The sequence below is a fragment of the Elephas maximus genome, chromosome 19 (assembly GCF_024166365.1).
Source record: "Elephas maximus indicus isolate mEleMax1 chromosome 19, mEleMax1 primary haplotype, whole genome shotgun sequence".
NCBI classification, from domain to species: Eukaryota; Metazoa; Chordata; class Mammalia; order Proboscidea; family Elephantidae; genus Elephas; species Elephas maximus.
Window position 1 is genome coordinate 56,739,883 of NC_064837.1, and position 21,638 is coordinate 56,761,520.

General features: G+C 36.7%; 1 protein-coding gene across 7 annotated transcripts in view; it reads left to right on the top strand.

Moving 5' to 3' along the window:
* Nucleotides 1-21,638, top strand: part of HELZ (helicase with zinc finger) — a 191,567-nt gene that overhangs the window by 99,259 nt on the left and 70,670 nt on the right. For all 7 annotated transcript variants that reach the window (XM_049861270.1, XM_049861267.1, XM_049861271.1 and 4 more), the window contains 7 exons: nucleotides 2,184-2,362; nucleotides 5,380-5,498; nucleotides 6,596-6,741; nucleotides 7,988-8,135; nucleotides 13,705-13,888; nucleotides 15,031-15,259; nucleotides 21,182-21,386. In XM_049861270.1, the coding sequence (XP_049717227.1) occupies nucleotides 2,184-2,362; nucleotides 5,380-5,498; nucleotides 6,596-6,741; nucleotides 7,988-8,135; nucleotides 13,705-13,888; nucleotides 15,031-15,259; nucleotides 21,182-21,386 (1,210 nt within the window). The remainder of the gene's footprint in view (nucleotides 1-2,183; nucleotides 2,363-5,379; nucleotides 5,499-6,595; nucleotides 6,742-7,987; nucleotides 8,136-13,704; nucleotides 13,889-15,030; nucleotides 15,260-21,181; nucleotides 21,387-21,638) is intronic.

Consider the following 21,638-nt stretch of genomic DNA (forward strand, 5'->3'; position numbering starts at 1 on the left):
GGAGTAGAAGCAACAAGAAGAGAATATCCACAGTTTCCCTTTAATAAGATATTTCAGCTGACATACATATGCCCAAATGACTACTTTTCCTCCCATTTTAGAAAGATAACCTGTTCATACTCTTTTCCAAGACTCACCTCTTCACTTCTGAAGGATCTCACATCCCTTTCTTTCTACACAGCCCTCCTCTCCTACTCAGCATACAGATATTCTGTGTCTGCTATTTTTTAAAAAAGACAAAAACTTGACCCCATTTCCCCATTTATCTGCATTCCTTTAAGCAAAACTTAGAGTTGTCTGTACTCATTGACTCTACCTCTCTTCCCCTTTTCTCTTGAGCTCACAGGCTTCTCTCTCTCCATTACTCTGAAACCATCATATTAGGGTCGTCATTGACTTCCTTGTTGCTAAAACCCGTGGTCTGTCCTCAGTCCTCATTTTAGTCCGCCTTTTAGCAGTATTTGACACAGTTACCCCTCATTTTTCTTGGAACACTTTCTTCATTTTACTTCCAAGATCCCACTTTCTCCTGAATTCTTTCCTGTTTTGTTGACTGCTCCTTCTCAGTCTCCTTTACTCTGACCTCCTCTTCCCAGCCTCTAAATGTTGGAGTGATCAGTTGGTCAGTTCTCTAACTGGTTTCTTTTTTTTAAGCTACACTTATTCTCCATATGATTTTACCTGGTCTCAAAATTTAAATATCATTCCTATTGTATATTTCTTGCCCCAGGCATTCTCCTGGACTCCAAACTTAAATATTCTACTGCTCACCTGGGTACTTTCACTTGGATGCCTACTACTAAATATGTCAAGACTGAACTCTCAGTTTCCATCCTAAATATGTTCCTCTCCTTTCACCCCCTTTATAAACACTACTACTATTCACCCAGTTCCAAAGGCATGGAATCATCTTGTCCCTTACGTTTCACATCTAGTTTATCAGTAAATTCTATCAGCATTACTCTCAAAACGTATAGTGAATCTGACCATTTTCACATCTCCACTGTTACCACTTTTTTTTTTTTTACTGTTATCACTGTAGTCCAAACCGCCATTTTCTCTTGTCCAGACCCTTAGAATAACCTCCTATCTGGTATCCCAGCTTCCACTCCCATCATCATCCCATTTAGTGGTGTGTTAGAGTCAGCTCGTACTGGCTTATGAGAGCCGATGGTGTGCATCTCTTCCTGAGTTCATATTTAGTGACATCATGTTGGTAGGTTGAAATTAGCCATGGTAGTAGTTTTTACACCGTAGACATCAGCAAACACTACAAATTAGGGCTACCCTTATCCTTTACGAGCATACCACTGTCCCTTCCCCCTCTCCCCGCCGCCTCCATATATCTGCCCAGAGAAGCCAGAGTGGTCCTTTAACAACATAAGTCATGTCATTTAACTATCTTGTCAAAACTCTCTTATGGCTTTCCATTAATCTCATAGTAAATCCAAAGTCTTTATGGTAACCTGAGAGTCCTTTGTAATCTGCCTCTGTGCTGGCATATAGTAGGCACCCAGTAAGTCTTTGTCATATGGGTGGGTGGATGGATGGATGGCTCGTTTCTGTACTGTCTTGGTAGTGTACTATGTGAGGTCTACTAATGAATTTTATTTTGCAAATAATGGAAAAGATATCCTTTCTTATTTAAATTCATTTTTAAATTTCCAGAACCTCAGACAGAATTCTATTTAAATATAGGTATAAGAATATATTCTAAAGTAAAATGCCAGTAAGTTCTTGAATTTCTGTTGCAAGTATGCAGTTCACTATTTTTTCATTGTCATAAGTAACTAAATATGAATTTAGTATATTTTAAAAGAATATTCTGGAAAACGTAATTCCAGCATTTGAATGTTTTTAATGTAAAAAAATGTAATGCTTATGAAACTTAATGTTTGTGTGTTGTTTTGTTGCCAAATTAATCTGAACACTTATAAATAGTTAGATACTTATTAGTGGTAGTGCCTGTTTTCTGTTTGGATTTTTCTGGGGGAAGTGGTCACAGTAAACATAGTGACAGTTGTATGTTAAACCCTAATCTAGTAAAGTGGTGGTGGTTATCAGATTTATTTATTAATTTCCAGATGTTGTAGTTGTAAAATAACAATGTCAATAGCCTGATAGTCAGATACTGTTAAGATGTTAATAAATGTAAATAGGAAATATCTTCTTTTGCTTTATAGGGTATATTTCAGAAATCGCTGGGTGAAGACTGTCCACCCAGTTGTGCATCAGTACTGTTTGATCTCAAGCGCACATTCCACCTTTCAGATGCCACAGAAGGAAGATATTCTTAAACATCGAGTGGTTGTTGTTACATTGAATACTTCCCAGTACCTCTGTCAGTTGGACCTTGAACCTGGTATGCGGACTCAGAACACAGTTATGGTGGCTCACAGGCTTAACGGGTGATACATTCAGTTCAGACCAGGGGTTGGTAAATCTATAGTCCATGGCCCAAATCTGGCTCACTGTGTATTTTTGTAAGTAAAGTTTTATTGGAACACAGCCAGCCTTGCCCATTTATTTACTGATATATCATCTCTGACTATGGCTTTTGTGCAGCAAAGTTGAGTAGTTGCAGCAGAGATTGTGGGTTTCACAAAGCCTAAAAATATACACTATTTGGCCCTGTACAGAAAAAGTTTGCTAACCCCTATTTTAGACATTTTAGTGACTGCTATTGCATTTGTTCTCTAATGGGTCAGGTAGTATTTACTGTTGATCACGTGAAACCCTAAAATTTGGACAGCACTGATGTTTTCTATAATTTTCTCAAGCTTTTGGATTATGTATTACGGAGACAACAATCATGATGGGTTTTTTATGACAGGTTATTAGATTTAAGTACAGACACTATGTAAAATCAAACTAATATTGTAAGAAGTGCAGATAAGATGACAAGAAGGTGTTCTGATAAATATGGCAGAACTTAACCATCAGAAAGTGGCATAACTTTAAAGTAGTTGCTTTGGAAGAATATTCATTTATTGCTGCCATATTATAATAATTGTTGATGTGGCTCAACACTTTTTTGCTCTCTCCTTTTAGAATTGCTTTCAGAGCCAGTGACAAATTCTTTTGAATATCTGAGTCCCTGGAAGGTAGAGACTGTTCTCTTCACCTTGTTTTTCTGGCACCTGGCCCAGGGTACAGACACCTGGAGTCCCTTGATAAACTTCTGTTTATCTCAAGTGAATGAATGGTGGTCAAACTTTCTTTTTTGAGAGTAGATTTAATTTTAGAAAAGCTTCAAAATTGAGTGGTGGTCAAACTTTCTTTTTTGAGGGTAGATTTAATTTTAGAAAAGCTTCAAAATTTTCCTGAGCCATGTTTGGTGAATACGGTAGGTGATCAACCAATGTAATACCATTAAAAAAAAAAATTAGGTGCGAAAAAAAATGAGATGTGCCGCTCATGTAGGGAGACATACTTTCTTGAGCATGTGGCTCATAGTTGGCTCGTGAGGGGAGTTACAAAAGCAGAGTTTCAAAACTATTTTTAAACAGAGGCATCATCATTGGAATGAGTTATATTTCCTCTCAAGTGACTTACTTGAATGGAACAACACTTTTTTGAAATGTAAATTTTGGTATGTCTATTTAAAAATCAGTCTCATTACTTCATGATTATACTCTGCATTTTTGCCACATAGGTTAAAAACCCATACCTCCTAAGCAGTGTAGTTATGTGACAAAGAGTAAAAAGTGGCTTTGAATGGAAAGAGTATAAAATAATAATACTTGTTGGAAGTTGATGATGTGCTTTGTTCTCGATGTTTTTAATACTTATTTCATTCTGTTACCAACCCTATTGAGAATTATTTTACAAATAAGAAAGTCAAGACTTAGGCTAACTCAGTTTGATTAATTTCAAATTACTTTTACTGGCTTAAGCAGTAGCCATAACAATTTCATGATTTATGCAGTTTCTGATGCAAACCCAGCTCTATTTAATTAAAATGTTATCTAATGTAATTCTTACCTTGATTTCACTGGTTTCAGTTTTTTTTTCCCCCCTGTTTGATCCTATGCTTATATAGTTAGTTGTCTTCCTTAATTAGTCTTGTGGAACAAAAGTGCAAAGGCACCTCAACAAAGAGAAAAGTGCATGTGTTTATATCGTGCTTGGGCCACTGTTGGTAAATAGCCAACAGCTATTTATTAACTAGTTTATTAATACTTGCACCGTCAACCATAGCCATTTATTCAAACGGATGATGATGAAGGTGGTTATTTTGTGAGTAAGATTTAGAAAGTTCCCAACCTAAAAACAAGTTGTATTAGAAAATTTTATAAATAGATTGTTTGGAACTTGTTGATATTAATAGCAATAGAGGTTAGGGTCAAGGTCAACTCACAGAAGGCTGATAAGTTAGTAATAAATACCACTGGACTCTAGGGAGCTAGCTCTTTTATAACTTTACGCTCTGTTGGGAAGCTATTTTGTGTCCTTTGTTGTGCTAGTGAGAGGAGAGTCCTCCCTCTCTCCCTCAGCAAATTGGCAGTAGAGGGGCCCTTCTCCTCCACACTGAGACAGCAAGGATCGTGCCTCTTTCCTGCCTCTTTCCTCCCTCTTACGGGCCGAGGGGCTTTCTTCTCCTTCTTGCACAGCCTACCCACAACACAGCAGAGCCCTGTGCCCCAGTTGTGAGTGGCAGCAGCAACCAAGCCATGGGATGCCACCATTGTAGGTGGTTGCATCAGAGGACATTTGACAAGGCACAGTTTTGACATTTGTTATCAGCCACTGTTTTTGTAGAAGCAGCAATTTTTCAGCCAGGGTAGGGCGTTACACAAAAAATGATAAAATATAAGCAATCGAATTAGTGAATTTGTTAATACACTTTGTTTTTAGTCCAAGTTGGATTTTTTTTTTAATTAGGAACTTACCTGAAGTAACATTTTTTCTATTCATTATAACTTTCTCCTCTACATTAGATTTTGGGTACAATTTTCTTTATTTTAAAGTCTAATATGCATGTTTGGGGTAAAGTCATTTATAAACTATCATTGTTTTATTTTTAGCATTTCACCAAATAAGTATTGAAAGGATTTGGGGGCTCTCAGTGTTTAGTTGCCAGCCTCTCTTTTTGGTCAAAACTGCATCTTGTGGTTTTCATCTTTTCTGTCTATACTGATTCAGCTGTTAGTCTGTGGACCCTTAGCATCAGATGCCATTCGTGATCTGTTATCAAGGGAAGTAATTTTTTTTTTTAGTGTCTTTTTTAAATAATGATTTAAATCGACAGTTGTCTAAATTTAGTGTTGGTATTAAAAGTATTCGAAACTCTTAAATTCCTTAGCAGAAAAGAAACGACTACTCCTATCCTAATTGCTGCTGTAATATGCTTTATTGTGTTTACACTGTACTTTCTAGGGTTTTTTACACACATTCTGTTAGATGAAGCTGCACAGGCCATGGAGTGTGAAACCATTATGCCCCTAGCATTAGCAACTGCGAGCACTCGGATCGTCCTGGCTGGAGACCACATGCAGGTGTGTGTTCCCCAAATCATCATGTTAAAAGTAACTTTTAAATGTATCTTGGTGTTTAATATTCTATTTCTTAGTACGTTCTGTGAGACTGTACCATATATTGCAGTTTAAGTATTTTAAATGCCTGTAAGTACCAGTAGTGAAAAATACTCGTATTTCTGAAGGAAAATTAACTGTTCTGCCACTCGTTTTCTTCTTTTTTTTGTCAGTTTGGAATGAATTAAAGTTTATTATTGTTATAAGTTTCAAGTTTATAAAATAAAATTAAAATTACTCATCCTACAATTTGCCCACTCCTGTCTCTAATATTTATTTTCCTGAAGGGTTAGTTTTTCAGTGTCATCAGAAACAAAGTACTTAATTAAATATTAATAGTCAAAATCCCAGAGAACACATCTGATATGTTTGAATACCTACATATAAGAAAGAGAAAGTTCATTTTTCTATTAAAATATGTATTTTACAAAGTTGCAATTGGGGGTCCTTTTTCTCCACCACAGTTGACTAAGATTGCACCTTACCGTAAGCTCTTAAGGCATCCAGGAAAGAGCTGAATATAGAGAAATTCTGCTTTTATTTCTTTGCCTAAAGCAGTTTAATCTTGTTCTTTTGTAGTAAAAGGCATAACTAAGAACGGCTTCCTATACTTTATGAGATAAAGAGGGTTATTTTGCTTTAAAAAAAAAAAAAAAAGTTTTTTAGTAGTAGGTTGTGTGTCCTGCCATCTTGTCCTTTTAAATGGTTGACCATTTCTGGTGAAATAATTGATTTGCCTTCCCCTCGTCCCCACCAATAATGCAGTACGTTACATCCCTAAAATTACAGCAGTAGTAGCTATTATTATTTTAGAGGAACTCTTTATTAATCTGTATATAGAAATTCTTGGTCAGCGTTAGTATACTGTAATGAAAAAGTTAGAAATTTTAGCCTAGTTCTGTATAGCAGTAAAATTGTCCACAGAAAATATTTTTGATTCTGCTTATGCCAACATTCAGCATATTGAGGTTTAGTTCATTAGAGGTTTCAGCTTGCTGAATTTTTCATAAGTAAAAACTGTTTGTATATATAAATTTTCTCTGTATGTTTGTCTGTTACAGCTCAGTCCTTTTGTTTACAGCGAGTTTGCCAGGGAGAGAAACCTTCACGTCTCATTACTTGATCGACTTTATGAGCACTACCCTGCTGAGTTTCCCTGTAGGATCCTCCTGTGTGAGAACTACCGCTCCCATGAAGCTATCATCAAGTAGGTGTGAGCTGCCCCTTCTGCGTCATACTTCCTGTGGTCTGGTGGGAGGGAACCCAAAACGGCACTGTTACTGAGGACAGGGTGTTCCCAGCAGAGTTACATGGGTATCCCTAGTGTTTGCAAATTATGTTTCATATTGCTTCTAAAAGAGTACTTTGAGAGTCAGAGCTGTAAATTTTCACAAAATAGGGCAATTCTGGAAATAAAACTTTAAGTTTCATTAGTTATGACACGTATTTTTCTGTAACTCATATTATCTGTATGAAAAACCAAATGCTATAAATAAATATATTGACAAACCACATAATGGCTTGCTTATAGTCTCTGTGTTACACAAAGAATCTGTTTTAAAAGGAAGGAAGGAAGGAAAACTATGAAACTTAGTAATAAAGTTATTAAAGGTTTCTGTTAAATATAGTATACACCTGTAAAAGTGAACGTATTATAAGTGAACAGCTCAGCGAAGAGTCACAAACTGAATGCACCCATGGAACCAAAGAAACAACATTACCAGCACTTTAGAAAGCCCCCTTGTGTTGCTGACCAGTCACAACCCCCCACCCGGAAGCTTAGGAGTTTTTAAAGTTTAGTATAATTTAACAGTATTGATTACGTCACGCATGTGAAAACCGTTTTTAGATTTTTCTGAAAGCACTTGGATATAGAAATAAATTTAGTTTCAACTATGGTTTTTATCAGTATCTCAAAATGTGATTCCTATTTTATTGTTGCCAAATATTTGCTACAGTAAAGTACTACATGGTATCTTAATCAGCAAAGTCTATTAATCATTTACTAGCACTGCCAAACAGTTGAAGACTTGAATCTCCTTCATTTGTGTGCATTGCTTCAGTGTTTGTTTATCTATGGTTTATATGTGTAAGTATATGATATACATAAATAAAAATACGTATTAGCCAGGAAAATATACTAATTAGCAAATTTCCTTATATAGCAAGGTTTTCATCTGGTATTGAACTATATTAGGGTTTCTTTTCTTTATCTGGCTTCATACCTTACCAAAATCAATCCATTTAGCAATGGTATATCAAGTGTCTACTCTGTTGTTATCGCTGTGGCTATTTTTGGAGAAGATCCTGGTATCATGAATATTAGATATTTGGATTAAAATTAATCATGGGCATGAAGCAGCATTATTGGAATTGACTTTGATAATTTTTTTTGGTGGATGAAACTAATTTTGATGATAGACTTTTTTTTTTTTTTCTGTCTTTTTCTACAGTTACACTTCTGAGCTTTTTTATGAAGGCAAACTGATGGCCAGTGGAAAGCAGCCAGCACACAAAGATTTCTACCCACTAACTTTCTTCACAGCGCGAGGAGAAGATGTGCAAGAAAAAAATAGCACAGCTTTTTATAATAATGCAGAGGTACCTTAGTTCCTTTTGCAAATTGTTAACATTTTCACATTGGACAGCCTCATCTTACTGAGCATTTATTTAAAATTTTGGGTTGACATTTTATTTTGTATTGGCTTCATTTACTTGAAGATAGTATGTAAAGTTTATTTTTTTTCTTGTATAACATTGATCTTTTAAGATGAATCTCCTACAGGAAACAAAAACTTTGATCTAAGTTCAGAGAGAATGTGGGTCATACGAGGGGTCAGATTAGGCAGCAAGCGAAAACATGATGAAATCTTTAGAGGGTCAGAAAAACCCAAAACCTGAGCCGTTTTTGTTTAGTCAATTCCAGCTCATAGCGACACTGTGGGACAAGGTAGAACTGCCCCATAGGGTTTCCAAGGAGTGGCTGTTAGATTTGAACTGCTGGCCTTTTGGTTAGCAGCCAAGCTCTTAACCACTGCGCTGCCAGGGCTCCCTTTAGAGGGTGGCAGGCCTTCTGAAACCTGGGATTACAGTTCTAGTGGTCCCAAGGGAGTGGAGTTGTAGAATCAGGAAACCTGGAGTGCTGGGGCATGGTTGATCATTAGGGAAATGATTCTTTCTCTCGGATTTCCACTTCCCTGTATTCCCTTGCGTACCATGCTTTCTTTACAGATTTTATTTACAGAGAAATGGCTTTTATTATGGGATAGTAATTATCTTTTCTTTTAAAAATTGATCAGAGATCTGTAATTAGAAGTCAGCATGAGAGAATCAGCAGCATCCAATCTTGATAAAATTCTAGCCAAAAGCAAAGAAACTTGACATTTTAGTTAGTCTGTGCCATTGAATTTTTGGAAAAAGTAAGATTTTCTTTAAATATTTGAAGTATTGAAACTACCTCTAGGGTCTCCTTTATTGCTTTTGTACTCAGGTTAGAAACCACTAACCTGGGAATGAGGAGTCCAGCCATGGTGGGAGGTACCGGTGGAGGCCTGAAGTCTTGGTGGTCCTGCTGGGACACCAGGGATCAGAGGTGAGCCCTGGGCTTGATCCCCAGGCAGGATTGATGTTTGTCAGAGGCTTTCCCAGGAAACCGCAAAGCTATAGGGTAAATAAGATGCACCTTCCTGGGCTGTCAATTTTACGCAAATGTCTTTGTGGGAAATATTTTTTTCATACTAAAACAAACATGAAAATAAAATGCATAACTTCAAAGAAATTTCAAGCCACCTTGAGCTTCACCAACAGAGCCTGGTTGTTCATTCCCTTTGGCTGTGTGAGCTATTGTGGTCAAAAAGTTAGAGATTCCCTGCCTCGGGGGTTCTTTCTCCAGGATCTGGTGAGCCTTCTTTACTGCAGCTGACAGAGAAGCTGTAGGTCTTCTTTGGCTGAGAGGAGAAACACTTGGGTTTATAGGCAGGATTTTCCAGAGTTTTGAATAGCAGCATAGGCTAGCTATATTTTGACGAAAAAAATGTTTTTCGAAACTCTGAGCTTTTCTTGGGTTTACAGAAAAGGTTGGAAACTCAGATCTATTTTATGTTCTAGAGCAAGCAGAGCAAGTGGCACTAGTTATATGTTTTAGGAAAATGAGAACTCTCATAAAGCTTCTGATTAAAATTTAGGAGGGCATACTGAGGTTTGAAAACAGTTTGGAATCCATTATTGTGAAAAATAAGATAGTCTTACACAGAGTTACAACCAAAATGAATTTAAAACAGAGGAAGGAATTAAAGGTAAAATGAAAGAACCTGGAGCTGAAGGAATGCAGCATTTTTGCTGTTTATAATTCTTTGTTTAGAGAACATGGTTTTTATTTTATATCATTTGTTTGTTCATCACCTGAGCTTGTGTCTTTTCTGACATGCTTAAAATGGTATAATGAAGGCTGAAAGATCATCCATTTTTCCTTGATTCTGAATTCACATCCCGTAGTAATGAACTGTTCTTAATATAATGCTCGTTGAAGAACAGCAAAATATTAAATAATAAGCAACAAGACAGGATTTTTAACCTTGAGTAATTCAGTCTAAAGGGAGGAGCTATGGAACCAAATAATTGTATGATAATGTGATAAATGGGAAGTAGACAGGATTATATACCGTCACCAAAAATGAATCTGTCAGATTTGGTGGAGTCTGTGGCACAGAGTACTAGGTCACTGTGAGTCAGAATCGACTCGATGGCAATAGGTTTTAATGGGTGGCATAGGGCAAAACAGTTTTGGCCTCATGTATTTTAGGACTCTTGTTCAGTTGTGTATATGTTTATAATTATTGTATTTTCCTCATAGATTGACCTTTTTATCATCATAAAATGTCCCTCCTTATCTCTAATAACATCTTTGTTGTTTTAAAGTTTGTTTTGTCTGTAGTATAGCCACTGTGGAGCCCTAGTGGCGCTGTAGTTAAGCGTTTGGCTGTAATCAAAAGGTCAGCAGTTTGAATCCACCAGCCTCTCTTTGGAAACCCTATGGGTCAGTTCTAGGGTCGCTATGAGTCGGAATCGCCTCCATGGCAAAGAGTTTTATAGCCACTCCAGCTCACTTTTGATTGCTGTTTGCGTGGTATTTCTTCTTCCATCCTTTTACTTTTTTCTTGTTTAAATCTTTGAATCTAAATTGTGTCGTCTGTAGTCATTATAGGAGCCCTGGTGGCGTAGTGGTTAAGAGCTTGGCTGCTAACCAAAAGTTCGGCAGTTCAAATCCAGCAGCTGCTCTTTGCAGACCCTATGGGGCAGTTCTACTCTGTCTTATAGGATCGTTATCAGTTGGAATCTACTCGACGTCAGTGGGTACGGGTAGTTAGTATATATTGTTGGCTCTTGTTTTTGTTTTTCTTTCAATCTAGTCTGACAATCTCTGCCTTTAGAACCAGCTTTTTATTATTCTTCACTGCAGTAGACTCAGTCCTACCTTTCTTGTTCCTTATGTTGAGAGCACCATGTCTTTAGTCCAGTTTGCTCTTCTGAATCCTTAGACTGTCTCTATATTTGATGCGTTTGCTGTCCTGTCATTATAACAATAGGGCAACTGGTGTCTTTATCGTTGATCAAATATGTATCTGTAAGTGGCAACTGCATCCTAGTGAAGAATCCGCAAGTTTTTGAAAGGACTAAAGACTGTCAAATTTTATTAAGCGTATTTAATGTTATATATTCAAATAGACATTATTAATAAATAGAAATAACGTATTTTTAAAAATGTCTTTTTAAATTTCTCCATCCTCTGTATGCTCCTAGACACTTGCCTGACCCTCTGTTAAGCTTGCCTTATTTATTTATTTTTAATTAGGCATTTGTTTTCTAAATAGTAGTCTCTTAGCAGGCAAGGAATATGTTTTATTAATCTTTGTATTCCAGAACATTGAAACTGCTTGATCAATTTATTGGGTTAAAATGGATTGAACTATACTAAAAAACCTTACCATAATCAAAAAAGTGGGTCCAAAAAATTCAGTTGTATAAAATGTAGTGTTACTTTTTTGCAATGTTAATGTATGACTGGGACAAGCTTGCACAGCTAGAAAGAAGGCTGGGAGTTCTGGAAATCTGTTTTTCTGATCCAGATTTGTCCTTGTCGCATTTGTGGTTTGGTGTCAACCGGTGGCTATTGGCAGCTCTGCTTAGTTATATCAGTAAGGCTGGGGGAGGGGGCAGTGCTAGATTTTGTGCTAATGGGGCTTCGTGGTGGTACTGATTCTAGAAATCTCCTAGTTAGTTGGTTAGTTTTATTGGCCTGATCTGGAGAGAACGGACTGAGAATACTGGGCATGTGGTGACTTGCTTCGCTGTTTCCCTAGGTGGGGTTGCCAGTTTCACGGCCCTGTCCTTGCCTTCCTGCCTGCACGGGAACTTGAGCCTTTCCCTGTTTAAGAACGGGAACATTAAAGATGGAGGCCAGTTGGCAATTACATTGTGTCTGACTTTCATGTCTTCACTGGGTGTATTATCATAGGATTTCACTGTTCAGAATGTGGATGAAATGTTTTATTTTAAACACAAAACAGTAAATGTTGGAGAGGCTGTGGAGAGACCAGAACACTTACACACTGCTGGTGGGAATGTAAAATGGTACAACCACTTTGGAAATCGATTTGGTGCTCCCTTAAAAAGCTAGAAACAGAACTACCGTACGAGCCAGCAATCCCACTCCTTGGAATATATCCTAGAGAAATAAGAGCCTTTACACAAACAGATATATGCACACCCATGTTCATTGCAGCAGTGTTTACAATAGCAAAAAGGTGGAAGCAACCAAGGTGCCCATCAACAGATGAATGGATAAATAATGGTATATTCACACAGTGGAATACTACACATCGATAAAGAACAGTGATGAATCTGTGAAACATTTCATAACGTGGAGGAATCTGGAAGGCATTATGCTGAGTGAAATTAGTCAGCTGCAAAAGGACAAATATCATCTAAGATCACTATTACAAGAGCTCAAGAAATAGTTTAAACAGAGAAGAAAATATTCTTTGATGGTTATGAGAGCGGGGAGGGAGGAAGGGTGGGAGAGGGGTACTCACTAATTAGATAGTAGATAAGAACTACTTTAGGTGACGCGAAAGATAACACATAATACAGGTGAGGTCAGCACAACTGGACTGAACCAAAAGCAAAGAAGTTTCTGGAATAAACTGAATGCTTTGAAGGCCGGCATAGCAGGGGCAGGGACCATGGTTTCAGGGGACATATAAGTCAACTGGCATAATAAAATCTATTAAGAAAACATTCTGCATCCCACCTTGGGGAGAGGCGTCTGGGGTCTTAAACGCTAGCAAGTGGCCATCTAAGATGCATCAATTGGTCTCAACCCATCTGGATCAAAGGAAAATGAAGAACACTAAGCACACAAGGTAATTACGAGCCTGAGAGACAAAAAGGGCCATGTAAACCAGAGACTACATCAGCCTGAGACCAGAAGAGCTAGATGGTGCCCGGCTACAACCAATGACTATCCTGACAGGGAACACAACAGAGAACCCCTGAGAGAGCAGGACAGCAGTGGGATGCAGACTCCAAATTCTCATAAAAAGACCAGACGTAATGGTCGGACTGAGACTAGAAGGACCCCAGTGGTCATGGCCCCCAGACCTTCTGTCGGCCCAAGACAGGAACCATTCCCAAAGCCAACTCTTCAGACAGGGATTGGACTGGACAATGGGTTGGAGAGGGATTCTGGCGAGGAGTGAGCTTCTTGGATCAGGTGGACACTTGAGACTACGTTGGCATCTCCTGCCTGGGGGGAGATGAGAGGGTAGAGGCGGTTAGAAGCTGGTGAAATGGACACGAAAAGAGAGAGTGGAGGGAGAGAGCGGGGTGTCTCATTAGGGGGAGAGCAATTGGGAGTATGTAGCAAGGTGTATTTAAGTTTTTGTGTGAGAGACTGACTTGATGTGTAAACTTTCACTTAAAGCACAATAAAAACTAAAAAAAAAAAAAGTTTTATTCTGTATTCACGTCAGCAAAGCATTATTCCTGTTTAGAGGTAGTTTTTAAAATGACATTTGCTAACATGGGATCCTTTGTACGTCCATCTCAGTTACCGTATTTTTTCATTCAAACACTGGCATTAACTTTAATACATGTGTATGTTTGTTTCAAGGTATTTGAAGTGGTGGAACGTGTAGAAGAGTTGAGAAGGAAGTGGCCAGTAGCGTGGGGGAAGTTAGATGATGGCAGTATTGGCGTGGTGACTCCGTATGCCGATCAAGTGTTTAGGATACGTGCTGAACTTCGAAAAAAGAGATTGTCTGATGTTAACGTGGAAAGGGTGCTCAACGTTCAAGGTAAGTATTACTTGACATGAATTAAGTAATTTAAATGCTTAAATCTTATGGTGTGTTTAAATTTGGCTTTTAATTCTCAAGATCTTTTTTCTGGACAAGCAAAAATTCTGTATTTCCTTTCATATCAAGTGCTTTAATATCAAATTTTGCAATTAAAGTCAAGCTTGTTTACATTCTTACTAAATTTTTGTATTCAAGTAAAAAAATGTAAACAAATGGACTTTTCAATGACTGTAATTATATAAATGCCACACAATATCTGTATGCTGTAGTTACAGGCATAGTAGCATGCAACATATACTGTTGCTGTTACATCTGAGGACTAAGTTGGTCATAAAGATGTTTTTAAACTTTCACTGCCATACAAATTCTGTTCAAACGCATTTTTAAAGGCACAGTTTGTGATTTTTATCTATCCTGTTGCTGTCAAGTTGCTTCCGACTCATAGACTTCACTAAATAGTTACCAGCAACTCTTTTAAATTGCCTTCATGTAATTAGTTAATCACCCTAAAATTTTTGCTTTAAATATATGAAACAGTACTATGTTGTGAGAGCTAAAAAAGCCCAATACAGTCTTAGGTTTCATGGTCATATGCAGTAGTAAGAGTAAAATATCCTCAGATCATGGGGAAAAGGACAGCTCCACTATACCTTGTGTTGTTCAGATCACACAGAACTTGGGTGGTGGATTTTAGAAGGAACATTGGTAACTAGAAAGCTCCCAAAGAAGATCTAGGATAGTTAATGGTTAGAAACTGCTGTATGGGAGTCAAGAATGTTTGGCCTAGAAAACAGAAGGCTAAGGACTGGCATTAAAACTATTTTCAAATATTTGGAACCTTGTCATAGAATAAGGGAATAGATGTGCTGTTATGAGAAAGAACGTAAGAAAAAATATTGTACAAACTAGACTTTTCATAAGGTTTTCTTATGGAATCAGCTTTGTCTGCCCTGAATGGTCAGAGGCTAGATGACTACTTCGAGAAAGAGAACTTTGTATTGGATGTGACCTTGGACTAGATAATCTCTAAGGTTGGTTCTGGTAGTAAAATTTTTTTAAAATGCAGTGCTTTTATTGTATCAGTGGTCCAAAATGACTGTCTTAAGTCTTTCCTTTTTTCTGTTTTTTTTTTTAAATAGGAAAGCAATTCAGAGTTCTGTTTCTTAGCACCGTGCGTACAAGGCATACTTGTAAACACAAACAGACACCAATTAAAAAGAAAGAGCAACTGCTGGAAGATTCCACGGAGGATTTAGACTATGGTTTTTTATCTAACTACAAGCTTCTCAACACTGCCATCACCAGAGCACAGTCCCTGGTTGCTGTAGTGGGTGATCCCATTGCTTTGTGCTCTATTGGAAGATGCAGGTAATTATGTGTTACTGACTGAGACATTGAAGGGGGAAATTAAACTAATTTACATTCCTATATGTACATTTATCTATGTGACTTCTTGGTTAATTAAATCAGGTTTAGTCTTATATCCAATGGGAACACAAAAGTATATGGCCTTGGGTCTATTCATTATATGCATAATTGTGTATTCATTCATTCATCTATCCATCCATTTATTCATCATTCACCAAATATTCCCTGAGTGCCTATTGTGCACTAAGCACCCTGCGGATATGTCAGTGACAAAGATAGACAAAAATCTCTGCTTTTGTGGGGCGTATATTTTAGTGATATTTATATTTTAGTGATGAGGGAGTTTGTAAGGTAAAGAGAGAGACTGACAATAAACAAATTAAATTATGTAGTATTTTAGGAGGTAACTTCAGTGGAAAAGAACTAGAACATTGTAAGGGAGGGGATTAGGGGCGGTGAGGGTATGATGGGCTGGTTTGTAGTTTTCAATAGTGCTGTCAGGATAGGCCTCACTGAGAAGTTGGCATTGGAGGTGAGGGGGCGAGCTGGGCTGATAGATGAAGTGTCCCAGGGAGAGGAGAACAGCTCGTGTGAGGGCCCTGAGCTGGTTTTGTGTGTGTGTATCTTTGTGGGAGACTGGATTTTGTATAGATTTTTTTTTTTTTAATTCAGTTGTTATTTTGGCTTCGATTTTTGATGAATTTCCTTCTCTAAAACATTTTCTCTCAAGCTTTCTCTCTGTAAATAGGTCTGTGTATTTGGTTAATCCAAAGAATCTTAAAATCCTGGGGGGTTAGGAGTGGCTGTTACTTGTCTTTCAATAGCATTGTTAGTATTCATCAGATTTTAATCAGAAGGAACTATTTTTACTGAAATGTGGTTAAAATACCAACATAAATAAAAAATTTCTCCTACACTTGTGACAGTAATAAGAATTTTAACCTTATGAAGTTGGTATAAGACATGGCCTTTGGAGTATTGAAAAACTACGCTAGCATTAAAAATATACACGCATACAATAGAACAGAAATTTATAATCATGATACCTTAATGAAAAAGAAAGGAATATGCTAGGGATTACTTAAAATTTTATAAGTATTCTAGTCCCTGAAACCCTGGTGGCATAGTGGTTAAGTGCTATGGCTGCTAACCAAAGGGTCGGCAGTTTGAATCCACCAGGGACTCCTTGGAAACTCTATGGGGCAGTTCTACTCTGTCCTGTGGGGTTGCTATGAGTTGGAATCGACTCGACGGCATGGGGTTTGGTTTGGTTTTAGTACCTGTTAGATGAGTTCAGAGTTAATAGAAGGAGTTGTTGACAGTCCCAAATATGCCCTGGGTAATTATTTCTTTTCGATACGTTAGAATTAAAGTAGGCAAGGCTGATAGGAAGTGGCTCTCTTTAAACTAAGTTCTCTGTTGCAAAATACACGTGCCAGCATTTTATTGCCTGATTTCATGTGTCAGCAGGAAAAATTATTCTACTGGAAGGGGGACTGTTTGAGACCTTTAAGCTGCATGTGTTAGAGCTTAAGATCTCTAAATGAAGTTGATGTATTCTATAGGGGAAGGCCGTTAACAAACGAATCAAGTAGAGTTTTAATTTATGATTGCATTATGAAAAATAACCTTTTCTTTTTTTTTTTAAAAAAAAGAAACTTGAAAGGCCCGTCTTGCTTTAATATAGCTAAACAATTCTGTTGTAAAATGCCATTAGCTTCATATATTTAAAATAGATTGCCATTCATTTTTAGCCAATAATGACAAAAAATTAGGGAGGAGAATATATTAATTCCAAATCACAACAGCATAGAACTAAGTATATTAACGAGCCTACTAATTGGCTTTCCTCCTGAGAATTTTACTTTAGTTGTTTTACTATTTTTGGAAAATGTATTTGGTTAGAATATTGCTGTTATTATACCATTTTTGTTTATATTTATTATTTGGTAAATGAGAGAACACATACAGTTTGGTTAGCGTTTAATGTATTAACACATGTATGAGATAGGCCGACATGCATTAAAAACAACCAGAAACTGCTGGAGGGATAAATAGGTATTAAAAAGAGTTTTGAGCCACATCTGTTTTAGGCTCCTTAATAAATAACTCCAAACATTTACCAACCTGAATATATTTTTTTAAAACCATTACCCATTTCTATGGAGTCATATTGTACTGTGAAATGAATAAGATCAGCATTTTTTACTCCTCCTCTGACATAAATTGTTACTTTCTCAGAGCAAATAGATGAATATTCTCTCTGAGGCCACGCTGTCAGAATCATCCAAGGCTAATTTTTAACCTCAAACCAGCTTTACTGGTGATTTTTTCTTAATACTCAGGTGGGGTGTGTCAAGGACTGCAAATTAAGTTAAAAGCTAAGCCAAATATTTTCAGCGAGGGAAATATACTGCACAGGGAAAAATATCATTCATCCTGTAGTTAAATGGGAATTTTAATTATCCGTGTCAGTTGAACAGTTGAATCATGGTTCCAAATCATGAGCTGATAATTGGAGCATATGGATATTTAAGCTTTAATCTTGCTAGTTTCATTAGAAATTAATCTTATAAGTAAACCCAGAGGACTTAATATGATTTTTAGGTACTATAATGGAGGAATGAATTCTTTATAGTTTAATTCATGGAGACATTTTCCCCTCTCATATGATAGTTTACAAAAAACTGATACGGTGTTCCCAACCATCAATCAAGTTTTCAGGGAATAATTCCTGTGCATATTATACAAGATTAGAAATCAGTCAGTTATATATTTTTTTGTTTTAAAATATTTTTAAATAGAAATTTTCAGTTAACCTGAAATGAGTATAGTGAACACTCTCCCCCCCAGATCAACAAGTATTAATATAGTATTTACAGCTTCATCAGTGCCTGGTGCTGGCTTAAGTGTTTGGTACACATTGCCTCATACAGTCAATCTCAGCAACTCTGCAATGTGGGTGTTTTATTTGTATTGTAAATGGGCAGCCCAGCACAGAGAGGTTACATTACTTTCTGGAGTCTCATAGCTAGTAAGTGGTTCATTCAGACAGAGGTCAGATTGACCTCAAAACCCCTGCTCTTCTCTCTTCTAGTCTGCCTTTCTTAGGAGGTGATGACTATGCATGGTTAAGTCTGCATAGAATGGGTTGGGGAGAGGCAGAGAGGGGAGATGTTTCTCCAAACCAACATGTGTGGAGAAGCCGGACCTTTTCTTTAACTCAGTGAAATATGAACATATTTCATATATGTGTAGAGATGTGCATGTATGTATATTACAGACACACACATACACCCTGTGGCCTGAGGACACCAACTGACTTTTCATAGTCAATGTTTTATCAGTGATTCTAAAAGCAAGATTAACATAAAAACAAAACCAAACTTGGTGTTCATGCAGTGATTAAGGTCATCTCCTTTGAAATACCTAAAATTATCTTACAATGTAGAGACACACATGGGTCCTCTGACCAACATAACTTGAGAAAATTGTTAACAATATATTAACATTTTGAGGAGGGGACTGAAAATTAGTGAATCCTTTAAATAACTATAGCAGTGAATTCTTATCTTCGTTCTGGATATAGTTGAAACTCAGGTGATTTTCCAATTATATGTGTTCAGAAATGCCTCATAGTGCCACACATAGTACTTCAGTAAGATATCAGGGAGTTCAAGGCTTTGAAAGAGCCTTCACAAAAGACAAAAAGAAAATTTTTTAGCTTCAAAAATAAGAGTTTTTGAGGAAAAAATACTTTCAAAGTTTGGAAGTGAGAAATCAAAGTCACTTCAGTAATAAAGTGTAATAGTAATAATAATACTTGTTGGTATCCCATGTCGGAGGTACAAAGATCCAGTAATATGTGTGAAGTCACACAGCTACTGAATGCCAGAGGAAGGGCTGCAACCCAAGCAGTCTGGTTCTAGAGTCTGTGCTCTTGGCCATTTTACTATAGCAATCGAGCAATGAAAAGACAAGTCAGATTTAAAGGGTAAATTTCAGATGTGTTTTAGAACTTGTTTAATTTGATTAACTTACGGTGTTTAGTGTTAGGTGGTGACCTTCAGCTCGAAGGCTATTCCTTTGAGATTTCTGGGTTCTTGTAGATCAAGACTGTCATTGAGCTACCAGCTTCTTGTGAAGTGTGAGGTTGTTTGGAGGTACTGCTTAACTGAGTATTACTTCAAGTCCTGGTCAGCGCAGTCCAGGTCAGTGAGGGAGGCAGAGGAGCAGGGTATGGAGTTTAAAAAGAAAATAGAGCATATTCTAGCATTTTGTCTATGTAAGCTGGAAATGAAAATATGTTATCAGGAATTGATATTATAAATTGAGATAGATAGGGTAAAAACCAATCCATTCTCTCCTTGTTGCTTTCCTTTGTCTTAAAGTTCAACCCAAATAAAAAATGTTACTCAAACTAATGCTTAATCTACTAGACTAAAAAAAAATTCATTTGAATTCGTCATATAGTAGAATTGTGTCCATAAGTATTTATACAATTGAATACTATGGCTATTTTTATCAAAAGGATGGGAAAGGGTATGGATTTTAGATTCTAAGAGCTATATTAAAGATAACCCTTCCTCGGGTATTAGACTATGAGAAGAAACTTGATTCCCTCAGGAGGGTTCTTAACCATAAAAATAAGGGACAGCTTTTCAGTGCATTTGTTAGCAATACACACTTCCTGTGACTGAACACCTTTAAGTCTTATGGTCAGAAAATACATATTTAATATTTTGTAGCATTTTTACTTTTCCTGTGTTTATGTATAGGATTAAAAACTTTTCTGGGCCATTTCTTAAACTCATCTTTAAAAATTTAGAAAAGATGATAGAAGACATGTAAGAGAAACATAGTTGGGAATTAAAATCTGCAAAGTTTTATGAATATATTAGTAATCCAATTCCCATTCATATACTAACTTTTATAATATAAACCTTTTCATTTATGCTTCTTGAAGCCATCTTGATTACCTGCTGTCCACCTGGACACAAGGATACCAACTTGGGAAGAAACCATATCACATATCTTTTATAGCATAATAAAACATTATTTGAACCTCATATTAAACATAGGTATGCATATTTATAATAGTCATTTAAAACTGAAAAACTTTTTATATGTTGTCTTTTATAATACGTATTTAATATTTGAAGATCAATTTTCAAACTTTTAGGAATAGTATACAATTCCAACAAGTTTCGAATGTATTTTTTCTCCTTTAGTGTTTATTGATTTTATTACAAAATGAGTAATCAACATTAAAATTAGCCTCCCAATTTCCTATATTTTTTATGATTCATTTAACGCTTTTAACTCAGTCAATTAATATTGTGGGTTGTGATTGTGGCAAGATCTGTTAAGTAAGAGAAAATCTAGGGAATAGCTAGTTATTTTTTAATGATCTTCATGAGGATTATCTACTTTTTGGCTCAAATTTATGTCAAGTTGGCTTTTCTAAGTCATCCAGCACCCTTCCAGTATGACCCAGGCTACTTTGGCTCCATAATTTAGTTAATTAAAAAAAAAAAAAAGGATGTATATACAATTCGCCTAGAGTATTCTTCGAAATATAAATCTTTGATAAAATGAGTTATCAGTTATATCCTTGCTTATTATATGGATAACAAAAAACATTATTCTGGATTAGCATGAGTAGTTGAGCACTGACCGAGTTAACTTGCATTGATAGCCACAATTAACTGCGAGCTTTATTTGCATGTACCACCATGCTAGGCTTGACTGTAGTTCAGAATCAAACTTCTGAAATCTTGTGATCTGGTAGAAAGATTATACCTAAATCATAGTGAGATAAGCAGAGGGGAGGAGATTCAAAATTATTTTTAGTTGCTGATGTTCATTTCTGTATTCTTATCTACTGAAATTATAAACTGATCTTTTAAATCTTTTCTGTAGGAAATTTTGGGAGCGGTTTATTGCCCTGTGTCATGAAAATAATAGCCTTCATGGAATCACTTTTGAACAGATTAAGGCTCAGTTAGAGGCTTTAGAACTAAAGAAGACGTATGTGTTGAATCCACTGGCACCTGAATTTATTCCCCGTGCTCTAAGATTGCAGCATACAGGAAATACCAGCAAACAACAGCAGTCGCCACCCAAGGTAAAGCCTCTGCTCATGAAATTGAAGAGGTTAAAGGGAGAGAAAGTGCAGAAGTGTCAAAGGTTAACTGGGCTGCAAGTTACTTTAAGTATTGGAATTGAAGGTTACATTTGGTCTCAAGCACAATTTCCGCGAGGAACTCGTTTAAATTTGGACATGTATGTGAAAATGCAGTGTTTAAACCCAAAACCAAACCCTTTGTTGTGAAGTCAATTCCAACTTAATAGCAACCCTATAGGACAGGGTACAACT